The sequence below is a fragment of the Tubulanus polymorphus genome, chromosome 3 (genome assembly GCF_964204645.1).
Source record: "Tubulanus polymorphus chromosome 3, tnTubPoly1.2, whole genome shotgun sequence".
Classification (NCBI taxonomy): Eukaryota; Metazoa; Nemertea; class Palaeonemertea; order Tubulaniformes; family Tubulanidae; genus Tubulanus; species Tubulanus polymorphus.
Genome location: NC_134027.1, coordinates 18,633,595 through 18,656,743, shown reverse-complemented (window position 1 = coordinate 18,656,743; position 23,149 = coordinate 18,633,595). Strand labels below are relative to the sequence as shown.

Sequence of the window (23,149 nt, the reverse complement as noted above, 5' to 3'; positions counted from 1 at the left end):
CTGTGATATGGCGAAGTCTTGACAATCAGTTTTTCGATAACCATAGTCTGTCCATAGTCTGAGGTGGGGGGATACAGACAGCAGATAGACAGCTGCATCATTTTCAATAGAGAGGTTAATATCAACTCATAACTGTGGATCTGGATGATATCGTTGGGGCTAATAACGAGCTTCTCTTTCGAATTATCCAGTGAAATTTCATAGAAATACAGCATTGGGGTGCAAGGCGTAAATATGATATTAATGAACATTCATAGCCAAATTGTTGGTGATAGGTGAATTTGGCATTTTTACAGATGGCAGTTTAACTCATTTTTGGAATGTAATTTGAAAATAATTTTTGTACAAGAGCAGGCCAGGTTAATCTTAGCTATAGGCTATTCTCATTGCCATATCAGGGGAACAATACGTTTTTTATGAACTGATAAATCAACAAATTTCTTTGTGAAATCATGTATTCATCATCAAAATATGAATTGGCGAAGTACTTGTAAATGTGAAGTTGACAAAAAAACAGCTTGATTTGGGAATCTCATGGTATAAATTCTCTGGGAATCATAAAATCATGGGCGAACAACAAATCGAATGGGTTGGGGATTCCAACATCTTGGTTAGAATTGAATGGTTTATTGACATTTGGCAAGTGAGACTATGAAATAGTCATTCATTCGCTTGTCTTAAATGATTTCGAATACCAGTTGAGTTGTTTAACTTCAACGCTTCATTTTCTCTCATAAAAACTAACAATTTTAATAAACTTAATGCATGAATTGTGAATCATCCAATGTATGGCTGTGGAACCTTGAATGTCTTCATTTTCTTGCGTGAAAACATGAATTCATACTCCCTATTGTGCCCCTGACTTATTGCCATACTTGAGCAGGGGTGTCCTATTGGATTGTAGGCTCTAAATATATCTCAAGTAGAGCAAATCTGTCTATTTTCTGCTTCACTGCTCCTCTACTAACAATACACATATAGTCAAATACTTTTTGGTGTAAAAAGAATTGGTGTAAAAGAATTTCCAATATGGAATGTTGTAAGATCCTCACCAATAGGAATGACACTCATCTCCCTGGACTGAGGTCGACTTGAGTCTACAATAGAGGGCACCGAGAAGTTTATCTCAAAAGATACAAGAAAATTTCTGAATCATGCTATAGTTGGAGGGATATTGATTGAACATGAGAATTCATAAACTATACTGATCAAGTATAACCAGTAAGTATAACAAAATGCCTCACATTTAGACGAGAGGATGAGATACTCACATGGGGGTGGGTCTTCTTTGTCCGCTCTTGGATGTGAACTGTAATCAGGCAACTGAAGTAAAAGAAAACTCACAGATTGAGAAAAATATCAAACAAATGCAGTAATTGTGTATTAATTAACCCATAAGCACTCAAGCCTGACACTTTTTTTGTACGCTGCACAAATACATGTACGGTTACAGTGGGATTCGAACCCAATAGCTTATGATAAACTAGACACCCAACTCCTCAAAATAACGTAAAGAAATCAACATCTACCTATTTGAAATTCTCGAGTATTTGGAGTAACAACATGACAAATCTGGGCGAGCGCTCACTTCAAATCCAAGTGTTTGGATGAATTTTGGGGGGCCAAAATGACATGATTTTGATGGCCCACCTCATCAAATCATACATGATAAGAACGCCTTGACTATTTACTACAAAATAACACCAACTTATAGTGCATGAAAATAAACAGCAAATGAGCTATTTGGTATCGTGATAAACTTGGATTTTCCCTTAAATGTCCTGAGGAGTAATTAACACTACATAGTGAAATTCCTGAATGCTAATGGGTTAAAAGACAGGAAGAATTTTGGCAATAAGTTTTTTCCAACTATGGTGGAACATTGGTGTGGCTCAACACGTAAATAAAGTGAACTTCACATAACTTGTATCAAATACACCAATAGTCTTAAGAGTTCTTCAGACCAAATTCAAGATGGCTACCTGTAGACCATTTTGGATGCGATCTTCAAACAGGTTACACATGAACATCTACACACCATTCCCTATAACGCTGAAAAATATTATACCTTGTTTCTCCACCTTCTCTCCTCACCAAAGTGACCAGGCAGGCTGGTGTTTTTTTATTCATTTATAAAAAAAAACAGATTCGTGGAAACTCTGCACCCGGCAGCCAGGATTTTATTTTTACGAAAGAAGAAGATTGAAATTTCCAAATATGGATATAAAATGGCAGGGAAAGACCCGAGTTATGACCTACTGACAGCATATTAATGTTTTCAAATGACAATTGTCACCGGCACCAAATAACAAGAAAAAACTAGAAGTGAATTTAGTCATGGAGAAGGAGCGGGCGTTCCGCTCGTTTAACTGTATTTCTATCTTATGCAAATGCATGTACATGTAAGAGATAAAATAATTCGACTCGCTTAGTCTTAAGTAAAAAATAAATTGCCCATGGGCAAAGTGTAGTTTACCTTGAAAGCTAGAGGTTGTTTGGAATAAGGGCATTGCTTGAAAAATCTTTTTAATTCGTGACTTCAAAGTTTCACAAGTTTATATTGTATTTTATCTTTCTTAAAAGAAATATTTTGTAGTCAAATAAGACGAAAGATATACATTTGCAGGGTACAGGTAGGCGCGGCAGGGAAACTATTATATTTTCAAAAAAAATATGTTTCACAATATGAAAAAAATATTCAAATAAGGCCATTCCAAAATAATTCATAAATAATTGTCTAATAGCATAGATTTCGAGAATTCTTCTAAAATTATAACTTCATCCAGAGCGTCATCTCTGTGTTAAAAATGAAACAATACATTGATATAGTGCGCGCTTTTATGTTACCAGCTTTAATATAGTCACTATGAGAAAGAATGGCAGCTTATTGGAACACTGCCAGTTTCCTGGAAAACTTAAATTAGGCCACATGTCAAGGCATGTTTTCACACGATGCACACTTGAATTCAAACATACGTAGCTCATACGTCGGCAGTGGGTCGGTCGGTCGGCCGTTTTTATCAAAAATAAAAGTTATTTCAATGAATGCCAGAAAAAAAGTTTTCACTCGGTACCTTTGAAGTCGGGTCGGTCGGGTTCCGGCAAACAGACCATTAATATGGGATGGCCTAAAATTCATATGATGTCACATATCAGAGGGTGGCTGAATATTGGGTCTTGGAAACCTCTTCCAATGTTGGCCGCGGAAGTTAAAATACCGGTACAGAAGAAATCGGCTATTAGATCGTTAAACCTTTAAAGGAGCGATCAAAATCAATCAGCAACTCTTGTTTCAATAATCATATTTATTTTCAGATAATAATTTTCATATCAAAAGATACGGCAGAGCTAGGCCTACAACATATCAGAAGTTTTGTCTTACAATATTAGTTGAAGCGTATTTTTTGAAAATATCGATAATTCCTGCTTCTATGAGTCGAGGTGGTGATTCATTCTTGGGGTAACGGTATCTGTAAAACAATGTGTAAGATCAATAAAGTGAAAATTAAATTGCATTGAATTGAATTGCAATCACATCGTAATAGACAGAGGATTTGATATTCTGTCCGTCCCGTACTAACATCTTGCTGCAGTTGACATTTTCAGGGCATTTAGGACCAATGACAATCATTATTCATAGAATATCTTACCTTCAATAAGTAGAAATACCGTGTAATACACATGTGAATAAACCAGGAAATGCGCGGTATTGCGCGATGTCTCTAGCGCACGGAGATGCATCGCGGTCATTCACAAATGTATTCAAAGAAACCGAAACTTTGATCTGTTGAAACAAAATGTCAACATTGCGACTGAAATATTATGAAACAAAATTTAACCTTGATCTCGATTGAAATTAAAATCCACCATTCGGCGCATTCTGTCCACACTTGAATTTTGAAAATGTTCCTAATAGGCTAGCATATTTCTTGGATCTATCCAAGAAACAATAGTTCATAGGTCGAGCCACGTTATTAGAGAGTTAGGCGCGAGTCGGACCCCTGCGTTTGAACGGTAAATCTAGACGTTCTTTCAGAGAAAATTATGTGAAAATGTTTGAACAGCCAAAACTTTATAGTACTAGCAGTACTATTTTGATTTCACAGCAATTTGTTTCGATTTTGGCATATTTTTGATTATTTCACAAAAATACGAGTTCGTAATTATATGAAATTTTCAGATCCTAAAATAGATACTATATGACACCTCTGATGAAAAAATCAGATCTCAGGACCATCTAGATAAAAAGTGTGCCACCCGTTTTACTAAAATTTTTCGCGATAGGCAAATGAATTGGAAGCATGACGTCATCAGTTAGTGATAGCAAAAGCGAACCATAGGTTCGCTAAAAATTACATTTACAATTCTATTAAAATAAAGAGAAAAAATTAAAAACATTGTAAAGAGGTTACAAGGTTATTCACAATATATACATTTACATGTAGTATTTATCGTACACTAATGACTACAGGAGGGGCCTATACATATCTAAATCATCTTTAATAAATTTTGCTAATTGAAAATTTGGAGCTTTAAATAGGCTATATCAAATTTCTATACTTGTTTAAATTTGGAGTGTTTTGGCGAATAGGATACAATCAAAAAGAAAATGTAATTCATCCCCAAGAACATTGCATGTTGGACAAATCCTTATCTGGTTAGGGAGGTTACAGAATCTAGTTACAGGTAAAAGGTGGGGCCCAAATTCTAAACTGGAACAGAGATGACATAGGATTAGCAGAGAGTTGCAGAAAGCACACATCTAAATCAAAATTTTTGGCGAACTGTTGAGGCCTTGTTCTCAAATTTATCACCATAATTTATTTCTATTATTAAAGTTCTGTTTAAGAAGGAATAATTTGATGGCATTTGCCTTTTAATACGATGAGTTCCTCATAGCAAACAATTATATTTTCCATTAAAATTGACCAACGCTTTAAATAAGGATAAGGAAAGTACAGAAAATGAATCATGAAAAATTATAGGGAAATAGAAGAAAAAGCCAGGACCATGTCACATACAACCTTCTTATGTTGAATACACAATGAATTCTGCAAGGTTGACACAAATACGCAATGTCAGATGGTGGTAACCAGAAGGTCATTGGAAAGGCCATTTCACTATTCTGTTTTAAAGAAAGAATTGTCTCACAAAATGTTGAAATATTAATAAGTGGAATCCAGACTTCTGAACCCAGTTTCAGATCTAGGGGTCCAGGGATGCCATGCCCACTTGGGAAGTGGTTTCAAATGCTCAACAATCTACCAATTTCAATATTCAACGCCCATGGTGACCATATATCAATGACCTTAAAACTCACCAAAAATCATAGAGCATGTCATGATTGTGATAACAAAATATGCCTCATTACCAATTTAATATGGAAATACTAAGTTATTCTACTATTCAAGGCCCACTGGCGACCGTATGCAAAACCCAATGACCTTGAAACTCACCACAATCATAGAACATGTCATGGGCTACAACTTTGCAGTTGATAAACTCACTAATATCATAGAACAGGTTATGCACTACAATTTTCCAACTGACTGTGCTAACAAAATATACTAAGGTATCAATATAATGTAGAAAAACTTTTTTCTGCCTACAAAGAGTGACTGCCTGAGTGACTCCAAGATGGCTGCCAATTGTGTCATAATTGGCTGATCAAAAATACCTGTCCCAGGTATAAAACATTCCTTTCCAAAGAATAACATCACAAATTGCAATAAGATATGGCAAACCAGTAGAAAGCTACAGGACTCAGAATTCGGGCCAAAATTGACATTTTTGGGTACAAAAATAGTCAAAGGAGGGCCATCTTGAGTCCGATCGATCCAATTTTTCTTATGCTGATGGACCCTTGGAGGATTCAAATATTTAAGAAAGATCAAGGTAATTGATCGATGCGTCTTCAAAATTTCCCTCAAAATGGTTAACTAGGGTCCAGGGACACCATGCTCACTAAAGGCCCGGACACACTGGGCGATTTCGTTGGCCGATTTCGTCACCCGACGAAATCGCCGGTAAAATCGCCCAGTGTGTCCGGGCAATCGCCTTCGGGGATTTAGTCGGCCGACGAAATCGCCCGAATCCAACATGTTGCATTCTGTCGCCGGCGATTTCGTCGCCGGCGACAGAATCGCCCAGTGTGTCCGGGTACGACGATCAGTCGCCTCGAGCGCCGTATTAATCAGCCAATCACAGCTCTTCATTTATTAAAGGTGGCGCTAGCAGCTGGTCGTTTCAAAATAAGCGGCGCTGTTCGCCGATTTCATCGGCCGACGAAATCGCCCAGTGTGTCCGGGTCTGTCGGCGATCAAATCGGTCATAAAATCTGCGGCGATTTCGTCGGCCGACGAAATTGCCCAGTGTGTCCGCGGCTTAAGGAAGTGGTTTCAGATGCTCAACAATTTCAATATTCAAAGCCCCATCCAATGACCTTGAAAAAATCCAATGATCTTGAAACTCACCACAATCATAGAACATGTCAGTAGCTACAATTTTGTAATTTATTGTGGTAACAAAATATGCCTAGTTACCAGAACGAAATCAGGCAGCTCCACCAATCGACCTTGAGATCGCGGGATAGATGGCGCCACCACACGGTAACAATTAATTTAGGTGTAATTAAGTAATTTTGAATTTGTTAATGTGATATTATTAAGTCGATTGTACACGGAACATTTGTTTCGTTCTATGCATCGGAAACTATGACAATTGCAAAATAAAACAAGCTCTTCTCAAATTCCCTGTCTTTTCACGGATTTTACAGATTTTTAGCAAATTCACAAGTTTTTCACAACCGTGAAATTTGTATCCTAAATTCACAAGTTTTTCACGTTTTCACAGTAGTGTGGGAGCCATGCATAGAACATGTCATGAGCTACAACTTTGCAATTGATCATGGTAAAAAATATGCCTAGGTACCTATATAATAAGGAAATACTAAGTTATTCTACTATTCAACGCCCCCTAGTGACTATATAGAATAACTAATGTCCTTGAAACTCACCATAATCATAGACCATGTCATGAGCTACAACTTTCCTATTTGATTGTGGTAACAAAATATGCATAGGTACGATTATAATATAGAAATACTAAGTTATTGTATTTTTCAACTAGGGGTCCAGGGACACCATGCCCACTTGGGAAGTGGTTTGAAATGCTCAACAATCTAACAATTTCAATATTCAACGCCCCCTGGTGACCATATACAGAATCCAATGACCTTGAAACTCACCACAATCATAGAACATGTCAGCAGCTACGATTTTGTAATTGATTGTGATAACAAAATACGCTTAGGTATCAATATAATGTGGAAAAACTTACGAATGAGTACTGGTGACACCAAGATGGCCGCCAATTGCGTCATAATTGGCGGATCAAAAATACCTGTCTCAGGTATAAAACATCCCTTTCCAAAGAATACCCATCACAAATTGCAATGAGAAATGATAAACCAGTAGGAAGCTACAGGACTCAGAATTTGGGCCAAAATTAACATTTTTGGGCACTAAAAAGGTCATAGGACGGCCATCTTGAGTCCGATCGACCCAATTTTTGTTAAGCTGATGGGCCCTGTGGGAATTCACATATATCCGAAAGATCAAGGTAATTGATCAAAGCGTCTTCAAAATTTCCCTCAAAAAGTTCAAAAATGTGTAAAAAGTGCTGATTTTGGCGAACAACAATGGCTGCCAGTCGGCCATCTTGAATCTGACAGGGCCAGTTTTTGGGCTGAAGATGTGTCTAGGGTAGATACATCTGTAACCCAAATATCAAGACATTACCTTAAAGCGTCTTCAAAACTTCCCAAAATAACTGGATTCCGTCTACGGACGGACGGACGAAAAGTGAACCCAATAGCCCGCTGGGACAAAGTCCCAAGTGGGCTAAAAACCAATGACCTTGAAATTCATAGACCATGTCATGAGCTGGCATCAGACCACAATTAGGTTAGTAGCTCAAAGATGTGTAGGGCCAGACCCTAAAAATAGTACCTAGACTGAAGAAGAGGTCCTCCATAAATGTTGCCATAATTTCTGCGAACGGGATAGGTAACAAATTTCTGTTATATGAATGAAATCCATTAGTCCTGAGAGACAGATTGATGATGAAATAAGGGATTTCCTGGACCTTTTTTGCTTGGATTAAGGTTGGGACATTCCCTTCTATATTCGGTTCGGATGTACTGGCATACCTCTACTGGGATACCCCTCCTTTCTAAAGGTTTGATTATTTCAAAAGTTAGGCTGGGTGTGTAGGGCGAAAACCACTTTAATGCATAGCTAAGATGCTGGCCTATGAGCCATAAGCAGGATTTCCCCTGAATTTGCGCGCATGAACTAAACTCTCAAATTTCTTGTTTTTGCTATTAAGGATAATGAAGATTTTGGAATAGTGGTCTGAGCTCAGCCACAACTTTCCAATTGATTGTGGTAGCAAAATATGCATAGGTATGAATATGATATAGAAACACTAAGAATTCAGGCCAAATTTGACATTTTTGGGCACAAAAAAAGTCATAGGACAGCCCTCTCGAGTCTGATCGACCCAATTTTTCTCATGCTGATGGGCCCTTAGGGGATGAAGATGTGTCTAGGGTAGTCAGTAACCTGTCTGTGGTTTAGTTTCACGATCGGATATTTTCACAAACCACAGTCAGGAATGGGAAGGTCATTTTTGTATGAAATCTTCGTCAGCCAATTTGACTGACGAGTAATTTGCCTGGCATTTCATTGTCTCTTAAGATATCCGTCTAATATTTGTTGTAATCGACGCACAACAGATTCGTAGTTTGTCTGATACCTATAACACCTCACCTGACGATCTTAATCCATGTGCAAATCAGCCGTAAAGTGAGAGTAAATTTCCGTCGGGTCAACAGCTGCCATTTTGAAAATTACTGGAGGTGCTGGCACCTGTGGACTGAGGCCAGGACAACAGCACAAACTAACGAAGCGAAACGACGAAATTGAAAAAAATTAAGAAATCAACACTTAGTCACATTTTTCTTTTACCAGAATTTATTATTTCATTTTTTATTATGGAAAACACGAAGATTTGAAATATAAGTTGGAAAACCATCAAAAATAAAAATTGTCGTTTCGTCTTGGAAGTTTTATATAAATCCTTGTAGGTCCCCTTGTATTATCATGCCACATGTGCAATACAGAGAAATGGCGGCCAATGGCGAAATTGGTGGAGAAATTAATTAATTTCTCAAAATAATGTTGATTAACCACTCGAAACATACATAAAATTGGATTATTTCGAAAGGTACCTGTGTAAGTTTGTGAATTAAGCCATTAATTGTGGACTGAAGTGAATAGAAAGTATATTTTTTAAGTGTTACTTTTTTCAACCGAGTTTTGGTCCTTGTCATCCCTAACGTTGGTATAAGCCTATCCGATTATAAAAAGCTTACCACCAACGATTAGGTAACTAACTATGTCTAGGGTTGATACATCTATAAACCAAATATCAAGCCATTACCTTGAAGCGTCTTCAAAACTTCCGAAAATAACTGGATGAAAATTGAAAACGGAACTAGTCCCAAGTGGGCTAAAAACGGGATAATTTATTTATACGAAATAAGCACTAATACGGTCTAACTGGATGGATTAACCAAGGTTGACTGTATGACGAAACCCAAGGCAACTAAATCGAAAATTTGAATTTATAAGCAATGTCCCATCATAAATTACGCACCTTATTTCATCAATACATGTTTAAACAAATGAGTTTAAGATTAAAATGCTTACGTTACTACTGACTCCAACAGTAGGATTAGGCATTGATGCAGTGCCGGTAGCTGGTAGACCTCCTCCAAATCCAGTATGACCAGGAGGCATTGAGGCATTAGGAGGTGAGTTAGGTAAAGGCGGCGGAACTTTATGTTCTGTAAGAATCTATAATAGCAAATTGACAATTTTTTTTCTAACTCATTGAATAAGAAGATAGCAAAAACTAAATGTTCTTCGGAAAGAAGATTCAGAACCTACATTTGTGTTATGGTATGGGGGATATTGGTGATTAGCTCCAGCTGGGGGTGGATAACCACTAGCTCCTGGTGGCGGATAACCACTAGCTGCCCCAGGCGGATAAGCAGCAGATGCAGATCCAGGAACAGATGGTGGTGCCATCGGTGGAACAGGTAAAGGAAGAGGATCAGCAAACCCACATCCACCACCGCCACTACCACCAAAATTGTTTTTCTTATCTCCTGTAAATCCGAAATCTATCAAGGCTTCTTCATTGACTGCATTTTCTTTACGCTCAGCTTCCTTTAAAAGATCAGAAATATGTTGAAATTCAGTTATTTCGAGATTTTGGTGCAGATATGTCAACTAGGCATACAAGGCACAATGCCTACTTGGAAGGTGGTTTGAAATGCTAAAAAGTCTAAAAATTTCATTATTCAATGCCGCCTGGCGAACATAGGCTACGTGCCCAGAAACAAACGATATTGAAACTCACCACTATCATAGAACATAAGAGATGTCATGAGCCACAACTTTCGAATCGATTGTGGATTGTGGTTTTTTCTGATATACAATGCCCCCTGGTGACGATGTACAAAACCTTATGACCTCGAAACTTAACAAATCGTTGAGAATGTGTAGTGATTCCAGTTACAAAAATAAGCATAGGTATCCATATAAATAGGCAACGTAACCCGTTGATGTTTTCCTCAAAAACCCTCTTCCCATCTATAGATGAGGACTGAGAACACAATTGCGCGACAATCGACGAAGACAACTGATGCGCACACATCAGGTGAAATTCCTGAGTGTAAAATACACCCCGAGTGTATGTCAACCCGTTTATGAAGGCAGATGAAAAATACAAAATAGCTTCCGATGACCTTGACCTTTTAGGCGCCCCGAAATCTAAACAGTTACCTATAATCCCTAGGATAACTCATGCATCAAATTGATCGAATTTCACCTGATTACCTCATACCGTTTATGAGTTAAAGCGCAGCAATGAAAAATACAAAGCAGCTCCTAGTAACCTCGACCTTTGACCTACAGGACTCGTAATCTAATCAGTTACCCTTAGTCACTAGGATAACGCATCCATACAATTTCACTAAATTATCTTAAACCGTTTATGGGTAAGAGCCTTGGAATGAAATTTACAAAATGGCTCCCTGTGACCTTGACCTTCAGCTTACAAGACCGGAAATCTAATCAGTTACTAATCCCATCTAGTACAACACAATTGTTTAATTTTAGGGTTTTTTGACGGATTGCCTCAGTTCATGATGTGCCCCGGACTGTTTACCCAAACAGATATGATGCCTCGGATCTTCATGTGCTGCCCACTCAGTTTACCTAGGACAGTGCAATTGCCTCAGATTATCGTGACCTTACCCTGACAATATTACAAAATGACAATTTTCATCATCATCTGTGCAGTCTGAAGTACCCAGGGGTCACCCAGACGCAACATTACCCAATACGATATGATCCAAGGTCAAGTTCTTGGCGATTACAAATCCGAGATGGCTGACTTTGGTCACATGATCCCAATGCACCAATCTGAACCAACGAAAATTATACTGAAGTGTAGCCCAGTACATATCCCAAATTTGGTGTATAGTTTGTTTATTTAGGTTGAGTAGAGACACTGGAGACACTAGTTTCACCCATTAATCATTTCAATATTTTACCATGTTAAATGGCCAGTTCTGAAATTTCAAGAAAAGCCAAAAAATCAAACAACATCATCCATGTTTTACCGTCAACACACTGCTAGTTCCAAGACGAGTCAAGCAGGGACATAATTGAAGCAGGGGCAACTATGATGTTAGAGAGTCTAGATAATTCAAAATCCATAGAAGCAAAATCAGTACAAATCTCATTTTCTAATGAGTAATATATATTCATTATAGTGAACGTGTTCGGGAGTTACATTATCTCCATTTCGGGCATAGCATAAAGTGATTAAATTTACATGTCATACTGGTATTCATATAGAATAAGACGAAGCTAATTACAAACAATTTCAAATAACTGAGTGACAAGATAATTATAATGCAAATATAATTAATTACCTACAAATTACACATAAATTACTGAGTGAAAATATTTGATTAGAAGTTAGTTATCTAAGCACATTGAGAATGAATCCTGACCTGTGTTTGAATAGTTGTTGATTAAGGGAGGGCTGTTGAGTTTTGATAACTAGGGGTCCAGGGACACCATGCCCACTTGGGAAGTGGTTTCAAATGCTCAACAATTTAACAATTTCAATATCCAATGCCCCCTGGTGACCATATACAAAAACCAATGGCCTTGAAACTCACCACAATCATAAAACATGTCAGCAGCTACGATTTTGTAATTGATTGTGATAACAAAATATGCCTAGTTACCAATTTAATATGGAAATATTACAATTTTTGGAACTAAAATTTGTATTTCCGAGTAGTACTTACCCTTTCCTATGGTTTTTGCCAATATTTTCTAAATTTGGATTTATCGCCAATAGTTTTTCTATACGACCCGGCCCTGCGGTATTGCATTTAGCCACCGGCGAAATCCGCCATCTTTTTACGTCATAGCAGACCAAAAAAAACAGCTATGCGGGGCAGGTGGGCGGGATTCCCACCATAGGAAAGGGTAAGTACTACTCGGAAATACAAATTTTAGTTCCAAAAATTGTAATATTTCCGTCGAGTACTGTACCCTTTCCTATGGTTTTTGCTAGACTGGCCTAGCACAAGGATGGTGGGAAAGGTAGATAGAAAAACCACCGCTCAAACGCAAGGTAAGAGGGAAAAAGAGAGCACTTACCCAAGCACGGAATGGAGCACTGTAGCACAGGGAAGACCGGTTGGCCACAGTGAGTCCGTCCAGCTCAGGGGCCCCCCCCAGAATTTTGCGAAATTAATACTTGCAGATATGAGCCCAAACTATGTACAAGGATACACCCCCTGTGATCCTGATAATGCTACATAAATATTCTACACTAAAGGGTCCGATCGGAAAGAACGGACACCTTGAGCCATGACAACAGGACCAAGTGAAGCTAATGAGCCTAACTGGCCTGAAACATCCCGTAAATAAAATGACGTGAATGTCGACGGTGAATTCCAAAAGGCGGCCCGACAGACTTCCTCCAACGGAGCATCCGAAAAGGCTGCGCAGGAAGTAGCCATAGACCTCACTTGATGAGAAACGACTCCCTCCGAGGAAAGATTCTCCTTCAATAAAATGTCCTTGATCATTGAAGAGACCCATCGGGCTACTGTGTCCCGCGAAATATCCCCCTTTAGGTGATCCAGCAGCGGAATAAATAACCGCTCCCGTGAACCCCTCCGTGAAGCAGAGCGATCTAAATAGAAACACAACGCCCGCACAGGACATAAAGTCCTGTCCGGGATGCCCGGTTCCACTCGATGTTTTAGGGCTTCAATTCGCCATTGACGCCCAACCGAGCCTGGTCGTTGGTTCTTTGCCAAAAATTCCAAAGCAGGCCGCAGCGAAACAAATTCATTCGCTGGCCCAAAGACAATATGACCTTGTCGGACTGAAAGCGCATGAATCTCAGAGCGACGGGCCGAGCAAGCCAAGAACAGCAAAAATACAGTCTTTTTTGACAAATTTGCAAATGACGCTGCCGAAAGAGGTTCAAATGGAGCCTCCATTAACTTCTTCAAAATTACAGACAGATCCCATGGTGGAACTGTCCTTGTTACCCGAGGCCGGGAAATAGAAAACCCAGCAACCAGCTGGGATATCCGATGATCCCCTGCTACATTTGGCCATCCAGAAGCACGCAATGTATGAGAAATCGCGGAGCGGTAACCTTTAATAGTTATGACCTGTAAACCTTTTACTACAAATAGGTGCAGTAAAAAATCTGCCAATTGAGCTACAGAGGGTGAGCATGGATCAATTTCCCCTGCAGCACACCAATCCGCAAAATGACTCCATTTGGCATCGTAAATGGTGCTTGTTGATGGCCGCTTAGATCCTGCGATAAAGGAGGCAGCCTGTTCTGAAATGCCTGAAGCTGACAAGGATCGCTTGTCAATGGCCAGGCGAGCAGATTTAACGACTGGCTGTTTGGATGATGCCGAAAGATCCCCTGAGACAGAAGCGATGGGAAATTCGGAAGAATCCTGGGGTTGTCGCACAGTAGGTTGAGAAGTGGTAGGAACCATTTCTGAGCCGGCCAACATGGTGCTACCAGAACTATGTTGCAATTGACTGATCTCTCTATTTGATCCAGTAAGCGCGGCAGGACTGGTGTGGGCGGGAACGCATACGCATGCATCCCCGACCAGTCCAGAGAGAAGGCATCGACCCCCCACGCTTCCGCGTCTGGAAACGGGGACACAAACAGAGGACACCTCCGATTGAACCGGGTGGCAAACAGATCCAGCAGCGGATTGCCAAAAATGCCCCGAACCCGATCGGCTACTTCTTGGTGGAGAACCCATTCTGTCGCAATAGCCTGACCTCGACGAGACAGAGCATCGGCCATCACGTTCCTTTTCCCTGCTAAATGTGCCACAGTCAGGGACACGCCCTTTGTCTGGCACCAAAGAAGAATTTTGGCCGACAGACCTGTGAGGGTTTCTGAGTGAGTGCCCCCTTGGTTCTGAAGGTAAGCCCTCACTGTTGAATTGTCTGTGGCTAACCAAACGTGGTGGCCCTCCACTCTCCTGTGAAAACACTTCAGGGCCTTCCACACGGCCAGCATTTCTAGGAAATTTATGTGGTTGGTGGCCTCGTAGCGAGACCATTTCCCGACTTTGACTCGGTTCTCCAGATGTGCCCCCCATCCTTGGTGACTGGCATCCGTGAAGACACGAACTGGAGCCTCTAACGGGGCTAGTGACACCCGAGCCGAAGATTCATAGTGGCCGCCCACCACTGAAGATCCGGACTTAGATCGGTTGGAGGTACGGGAATCAAGGCCTCCCAGTTGCCCTTCGACTGAGACCAGAAGACCTTCCAATATTGTTGCAAGCGCCTGCTTCTGAGGCGGCCTAAGGGCACCACCAGACCCATGGAGCTGATGGAGCCTAGAAGCCGTGACCAGTAACGAGCTGTTCTCGGGGTTGTGGACACTCCCGCTACAGCTTCTTGAAGTTTGGCCACTCGAACCATAGACGGAAAGACTTTGCCGATCGAAGTCCATGCCGAGATAAGTGAACTGTTGGGCCGGCGTCAACTGAGATTTTTCCCTGTTTATGCGGAACCCTAGCTGATGGACTTAGTCCAAGACTGAGGTCATTGCCTCCCGACATTCCTGAGCCGAATTCGCGACTATTAACCAGTCGTCGAGGTAAACGAACAGTCGAACACCCCTTGACTGAAGTACCTTCTGAACTGACTTGACCAACTTGGTGAAAACCCACGGGGCCGTACTGAGGCCAAATGGAAGAGACCTGAATTGGAACTGGCGACCTTTCCACTTTATCCTGAGAAATCGCCGAGATTTTGGGTGAATTGGAACCTGAAAGTAAGCATCTTTCAGGTCCAATGAAGCCGCCCATTGACCCGGACGGAGCCCTTGAATCACATCCTTGGGCTTGGTCATCCGGAACCCTGGAATGTCTAGGTGCCGATTGAGGGATGACAGATCTATCACTGTCCGTTGACCCCCTGTGGCCTTTGGTACCATGAATATTCGAGAAAACCAGCCGGGAGAAGTTTCGTTGCAAACTGGTTCTATCGCTCCCTTCTCTGCCAGTTCCTTGAGAGCCGGAGAGATTAAGGCCTCCTGACCTGGTTTTGGCCGCATGTCGGGAGGTGACCTCATCAGGCGCGGTCGCCTTAGGAAACGGAGACGGTAGCCACGAGAGACGACCCGGGAGGGCCAACCGTCTCTAAAGAGGTCGGACCAGTGGGTTGCTGCCTGCTGCAGACAACCTCCCACTGGTCCCAAGAATTCATTTCGAGTTTTTCCGAAAGGAAGAGCCCCTTTTTGGAGCCTTCCCCTTGCCTCGATACGAACCGGAACTATTACGACCGGACGAGGCTTGACACGATTGTTGAAGTTGCGCGCTAGTTCTCCAACCGGCATCCGAAGCCGCCTGAGAAAGCGCTGAAGTTTGAGATGGTCCTGTTTGCGTCCGTGCCGAACCTTGCGCCGCCGGCGTCGGACCAGAACGCTTTTTCCACGGAGTTCGGGGGTTGGACTTGGCCTGAACCTCCTGAATCTTCCTCAGCTCTGCGGAAACCGGAGCGCACCAACCGGAGAAGAGACGTGAAGACGTCCCCAATGGGGCTCTCAGCAAAGCATTGGACACCATATCCGGTAGACGAGTTTTGGCACTGGAGTCCATCACTGACTGACGGGAGGCTAACACCAGATTAGCCTGACCCCGAATCGACAACGGAATTACATGCGAAACAGACCGAGCCAAAGATTGGATAATCCGGTCCATTCCCTCCAGTTTTAGGGCAACTGACTCTGGGTCGGAGCCCGCATGAACGGCGGCGTGAGTCTCGCGAAGCTCACCCGTCAACACCTTAAGTGCCATATCTTGAAACGAACCAACCCTGGTAAGATTGTCCAGGATTGACGTCATGGCCAACAAACCGGACTTAGGCAAACGAATACCCGACTGTGCTGTAACAGTATCCGGGCTGATCAAAGTATAATCAGCATCCAGGCAGTTATGACTGTGATCCACAGCACCTGGAGTTGCGTAATACGCCGAGCGAAATGCGCCTATAGGTGGATCGGTTGAACTAAAATATTTCCCAGATTTCATACCCCGTTCTGGAGGGGGAAATGAAAATGTTCCAGGCCGACATTCACCCCATAATTGCGTATCCAATCGAGCCCACTCTCTCGAAACCGCTGACGATTCCCGTAAAACGTTAAGATCGGAGTCCGGAGGGCGATAAGCTTCCATTGACTCACCGACCAGAGGAGCTGCTTTGGGCTTAGCGCGAGTTGCCCCGTGCTTGACAAAGAACTCACTTATCATCGCTCTAAATGGCATGTCCCCCGCTGGTTCGGATAAAACTGAACGGGACGGAGATACATTGCGAGCCAGGGAAGCCCCCATCGTCTGGGGCAACCCACAATTGCTTGCGACAGGAACGACCCCAGAAGGAATTGCCGCTTCTGGGACCGGATCCTCATTGAAATCAGACCCTACCGCAGCATCCAGGAATTCAGAGTCAGAATTCCGAAAAACTGAGTGGGCTGGCGAACTTCTAACCGGACAATCAGGAATAGGCTTACCTGTTGTAGAAGTTGCAGCGACTTGTTGCGACGAAGATAACAAGTTTAAAATTTTCTCCTCAAATACATGGAAATCCTTCTGAGTCAGGTATTTTCCAGTATCCCGACGATCATGCCGACTTCGGTGACGGTCCCTCGAACGGGATCGCGACCTACTAGAAGAATCGCTTTCATCGCTAACCGACGTCGACGAACGATGAGAAGACCAACGGCGAAACTTCCGACAATAACGATCGTAGTCCCTCTCGCGATCAAACCTTGATCTGCGAGAAGGAGATCTTGCTCGTTTATTACGCTCACGGCGTCTAAGTGGGAGAGCGAGCTCTATCCCCGGAGCGACGATCAGAATCAGACGATGAACGTACCGGATGTTTGAACCGGACGACGTCTGGACCGGACCGGTGGCCGAACCGGACCGATGCCCGACCCGGAACGGACCGGTACCGACCGAACCGGTGCGGGCCGTTCGCGACTACCGCGGCGCGCGCTCGGTTCCGAACATGTAGTCTGAACCGGCCGAACCGGCCGAACCGGTGAACGACCAGAGACCGGTGAATGACCGGAGACCGGTGCCGGTGAACCAGCGTTCCTCCCCGGTGAACGGAGTTGGGAAGCCGATCGTACCTGAACGACCGGCGACCGCTCCGCTTTACGATAAGAAACAGGATTAGAAACGTCGGTTGGCACATCGGCCGAAACCGACGAATCCCTGCTAACTCTTAGTTCAACGATCTCTTAGTTTAAGAGCCTTATCGGCCCGAAGCCAAAGGTCCTCGGACCACACGACGCAAATATTGCAAGGATTGCTCCTTGCACATATTTGACCGGATTTGCGCCTGAGGGGGTGGCATAATTATCCTGTTACAAATCAAAACAATTCAATTCAATCAAATTATATTTGTAAATAAAATTCTTACGGAAAAAAAGAAACCAGGGATAACCCCCAAACCGAACGGACTCACCGTTATGAGAGTGAAAACTCCCTAATATCCTAATTCCCAGATTTTTACGGCGAAACAATCCAACGCGTTCTACTGCGAGAACGCCAAGAAAAAAGATGGCGGATTTCGCCGGTGGCTAAATGCAATACCGCAGGGCCGGGTCGTACAGAAAAACCATTGGCGATAAATCCAAATTTAGAAAATATTGGCAAAAACCATAGGAAAGGGTACAGTACTCGACGGAAATACTAAGTTATTCTATTATTCAACACCCCCTGGGGACCATATGCATAACCCAATGACCTTGAAACTCACCACAATTGTAGAGCATGTCATGAACTACAAATTTGCAATTGATCATAAAATATGCTAGGTACCAATATAATAAGGAAATACAAAGTTATTTTACTATTCAACGCCCTCTGGTGACCATATAGAATAACTAATGTCCTTAAAACTCAGCACAATCATATAACACGTTATGAGCTACAACTTTGCAATTGATTGTGGTTACAAAATATGCATAGCTACAAATATAATATAGATATACTAAGTTATTGTATCATTCAACGCCCCCGGTGACCGTTTTCAAAAACCAATGACCTAGAAACGATATAATGTGGACAAACTTTTTCCCACCTACGAATGAGTACTGATGACACAAGATGGCCGCCAATTGAATCATAATTGGCTGATCAAAAATACCTGTCTCATGTATAAAACATCCCTTTCCAAAGAATACCCATCACAAATTGCAATGAGAAATGGCAAACCAGTAGGAAGCTACAGGACTCAGAATTCGGGCCAAAATTGAGTCCGATTGACCCAATTCTTGTTATGCGGATGGGCCCTTGGGGGAATCAAATATATACGAAAGATCAAGGTAATTGAGTGTTTTCAAAATTTCCCTAAAAAAGTTCAAAAATGTGTAACTAGGGGTCCAGGGACACAATGCCCACTTGGGAAGTGGTTTCAAATGCTCAACAATCTAACAATTTCAATATTCAACGCCCCCTGGTGACCATATATATATATAAACCAATGACCTTGAAACTCACCAAAATCATAGAATATGTCAGCAGCTACAATTTTGTAATTGATTATGATAACAAAATACGCCTCGTTACTAATTTAATAAGGAAATGCTAAGTTATTCTACTATTCAACGCCCCCTGTTGACCACATGCAAAACCCAATGACCTTGAAACTCACCACAATCATAGAACATGTTATGACCTACAACTTTGCAATTAATCATGGTAACAAAATATGCCTTGGTACCAATCTAATAGGGAAATACTAAGTTATTGTACTATTCAACGCCGCCTAGTGACCATATAGAATAATTTATGTCCATGTCGCATGGAAAGAGTTAAAACTCACCACAATCATAGACAATGTCATGAGCTACAACTTTGCAATTGATTGTGGTAACAAAATATGCATTGGTACAAATATAATATAGAAATACTAAAATATTGTATTATTCAACGCCCCCTGGTGGCCATATACAAAAACCAATTGACCTTGAAACTCACCAAAATCATAGAACACGTTATGAGCTACAACTTTCCAATGGATTGTGGTAACACAATATGCTTAGGTATCAATATAATGTGGAAAACTTTTTCCCACCTACGAATCAGTACTGATGACACCAAAATGGCAGCCAACTGTGTCATAATTGGCTGATCGAAAATACCTGTCTCAGGTATAAAAGATCCCTTTTCAAAGAATATCCATCACAAATTGCAATGAGAAATGGCAAACCAGTAGGAAGCTACAGAACTCAGAATTCGGGCCAAAATTGGCATTTTTGGGCACTAAAAAGGTCATAGGACGGCCATCTTAAATCCGATCGACCCAATTTTTCTTAAGGCGCTGGGCCCTTGGGGAAATCAAATATATATGAAACATCAAGGTTATTGATCAAAGCGTCTTCAAAATTTCCCTTAAAAAGTTCAAAAATGTGTAAAAAGTGCTGATTTTGGCGAACAACAATGGCTGCCAGTCGGAATCTCACAGGGCCAGTTTTTGGGCTGAAGATGTGTCTAGGGTAGATACATGTGTAACCCAAATATCAAGACATTACATTGAAGCATCTTCAAAACTTCCCAGAATAACTGTATACAGACGAACGGACGCTATGGACAGCGGACGGACGATGGATGAAAAGTGAACGCAATAGCCCGCTGCGACTAAAGTCCCAAGTGGGCTAAAAAGTGCTGATTTTGGCGAACAACAATGGCTGCCAGTCAGCCATCTTGAATCTGACAGGCCAGTTTTTGGGCTGAAGATGTGCCTAGGGTAGATACATGTGTAACCCAAATATCAAGACATTACATATAAGCGTCTTCAAAACTTCCCAAAATACCTGGATTCCGTCTACGGACGGACGGACGAAGGACGAAAAGTGAACACAATAGCCCGCTGGGTCTTAAGTCCCAAGTGGGCTTAAAAGTGCTTCTCTAATTTTGCAATCTAAATCAGAAGATTCTTTATCTAAAATTTTGAAATTCTTTTCGCTAAACGAGACCTGACAGTCACGGCAATTTGACAGATGTTGGCCAATTACTTAATTGCTTTTTGTTTTACCTATATAGGCAGTGTTTATATCACATAAACAAGTGTACTTGTAGACAACCATAGCTTTCAAGGATTTAGGAGTCGAACATTTAAGTGAAAAAAAATTCTTAATCTTAGTGGTTACGAACAGGGCTGCCAACCTTTCAAAATTCCATTTAGGGATTAATGGCAGATTAATTAGGAATATTGAAGGTTTCAATAGGAATATATCGAAACCGAAGAAATTGTGACTTTTCCAAGTAGGAATATTTTGCTTTCAATTAGGAATACCTTTCACGTGTAATATATGAAAGCTGGATATGAAAATATGGAATTATTAGCAAAATAAAAAATCAGCAAATTCTACAGAATGTATTTTTTCTTTATTATTTTAAGAAAGATAAAAATCAACAGTGTTTATCAAAAATATACAATAGACTAAAAAATAAGAACATAAAACTGGCATAAATTGTCAAACGAATTACATAACACTATACAGCTGTCATGCGAATATATCCATTTCCAGCATCAATTCCACGATACTGTCCAAGAGAGACTCCACGTACAGAACTGAAAGATACAAACAGTAAAAAGTCTCTAAATCTACATGCTACTCGATGGTGCTGCCATCTGCCAAATATGCGAACTAAAAGTTTACTTTGAGATGCACTGCTCAAAAGCATCTTAAATTATCTTTTTAAATCAAACTAACACAAGAGTGACAACATTAAGGTTCAAACTAGCAAAGCAATTGCTTACCGAAACATTTCAAAGAGTCCACACGTTGAAATCTAACCCGGATCTTCGAATGCTAATCGCGCTGCGAAAACGAGCTAATTACCGCAGTAAACTGATTCTTCTCCGAAACGATGCGGAGCAATTTGACAATAACAATCACATTTTGCCACATGTAATAATATTTTCACAAAAATGATTGAAAACAACGTATTTTAAAACGAATGAACTTTATTTTTATTCTTGAAACAAATTAAAAAGCTGCTCTCCTACTACGAAATAATCGTACGCCATGCGTAGATAAAATCAATAACACAGCTACTCTCATACACACACACGCACGCACGCGCGCGCTAGTAAGCGCTTTTTATCGCCTGACCCACGTACACAGTATATAGCCACGCACTCATCCACCGCGGGCGTGCATATAAATTCCCCACCTATTCAATTCTGTTCTACCAAATCATCATATTGTGTTACAACGCGCTGGCGGGTGGAAAATCGGACATCGCCGAAAAAGAAAAAAAAGTCGGAATTTTGTATACCTGATCGTATCGTCGGAATTTCTTCACGCAAATCGGGAGGATTCCGAATAATTCGGGAGGGTTGGCAGCCCTGTACGAACGAGCATTGAAGGTCTATTTCAAAATTCGATTTGAACAGTTTCTTTAATTTTTGAGCATAAAGAATAGACATCAACCAACATACGGTATGGAAATGAAAAGAGAAACTTTATTCTCATCGACGGTTTTAGGCTGGGTAACGAATTTAGAGTCGAGAAATCTTTTAACACAGTGTTCAAAAACATGGCTAGGATAACCATTAAGTTTGAATTTATCTTGTCACTCAGTAATTTGAAATTGTTAGTAATTAGCTTTGTCTCATTCTATATGAATACCAGTATGATATGTAAATTTAATCACTTGCACTATGCCTGAAGAGGGGATAATGTAAATCCTGAAAACATTCGCTATAATAAATATATATTACTCATTGGAAAATGAGATTTGTACTGTTTTTGTTTCTATGGATTTTGAACTATGATGTTAACTAGTAGGTTTAAATCCCATATATCCACAGATACGCGGTCGACCAACAGAAAGAGAAAACTTTGTTAGTATACACATGCCGCTAACCAGGGGTCCAGGGACACCATGCCCACTTGGAAGTGGTTTCAACTGCTCAACAATCTCACAATTTCAATATTCAACGCCCCCATCCAATGACCTTGAAACTCTCCACAATACTTCTATTCAGATGATTTTAATGTAAGCCACCGCCGTTAGCGGCGTTAGTGTTTGGTCACCTACCTCAAAGGCAAAATGCATTGAAATGTGGGTGACATTTGTATTCATCCCAGAACTACATTTAAACAGAGATCCCCTATTCTTGCAAACTCCAAATTCTAGAAGGTTCCAAGTGTTTGATTTTTTTTGAGATGATCGAAACTATATTTTGAATTGGTTTCGTAGCTCTTTTTGACGATTTTATCGGAGAAGTCTAATCCATCCCACGAGAATCTACACAACACGTATACTCGCTTGCCACAGCTTCCTGATAGAATCTCAACATCTACAGTTTAACAGTCATAATTCTGTTATTTTCTCGTTTTATTGGTATTATTTATCATTCTAACTTACATGGTTAACTCCTTTACATCTTCAAGATTATAATGGTAG

The 23,149-nt window shown here is 41.1% G+C and overlaps 1 protein-coding gene across 5 annotated transcripts in view; it reads right to left on the bottom strand.

Moving 5' to 3' along the window:
- The window catches only part of LOC141902893 (IST1 homolog), a 45,340-nt gene that overhangs the window by 4,540 nt on the left and 17,651 nt on the right, over positions 1–23,149 (bottom strand). The window contains exons 8-11 of one of the 5 annotated variants that reach the window (XM_074790821.1): positions 10,014–10,295; positions 9,774–9,920; positions 1,245–1,323; positions 1,053–1,097 (exon numbers count right to left, since the gene is read on the bottom strand). In XM_074790821.1, coding sequence (XP_074646922.1) covers positions 1,053–1,097; positions 1,245–1,323; positions 9,774–9,920; positions 10,014–10,295 — 553 coding nt within the window. Of the gene's footprint in view, positions 1–1,052; positions 1,098–1,244; positions 1,324–3,451; positions 3,471–3,541; positions 3,813–9,773; positions 9,921–10,013; positions 10,296–23,149 lie in introns of those variants that run through there. The other 4 variants (XM_074790822.1, XR_012618971.1, XM_074790823.1 and 1 more) reach the window with 4 other exon arrangements.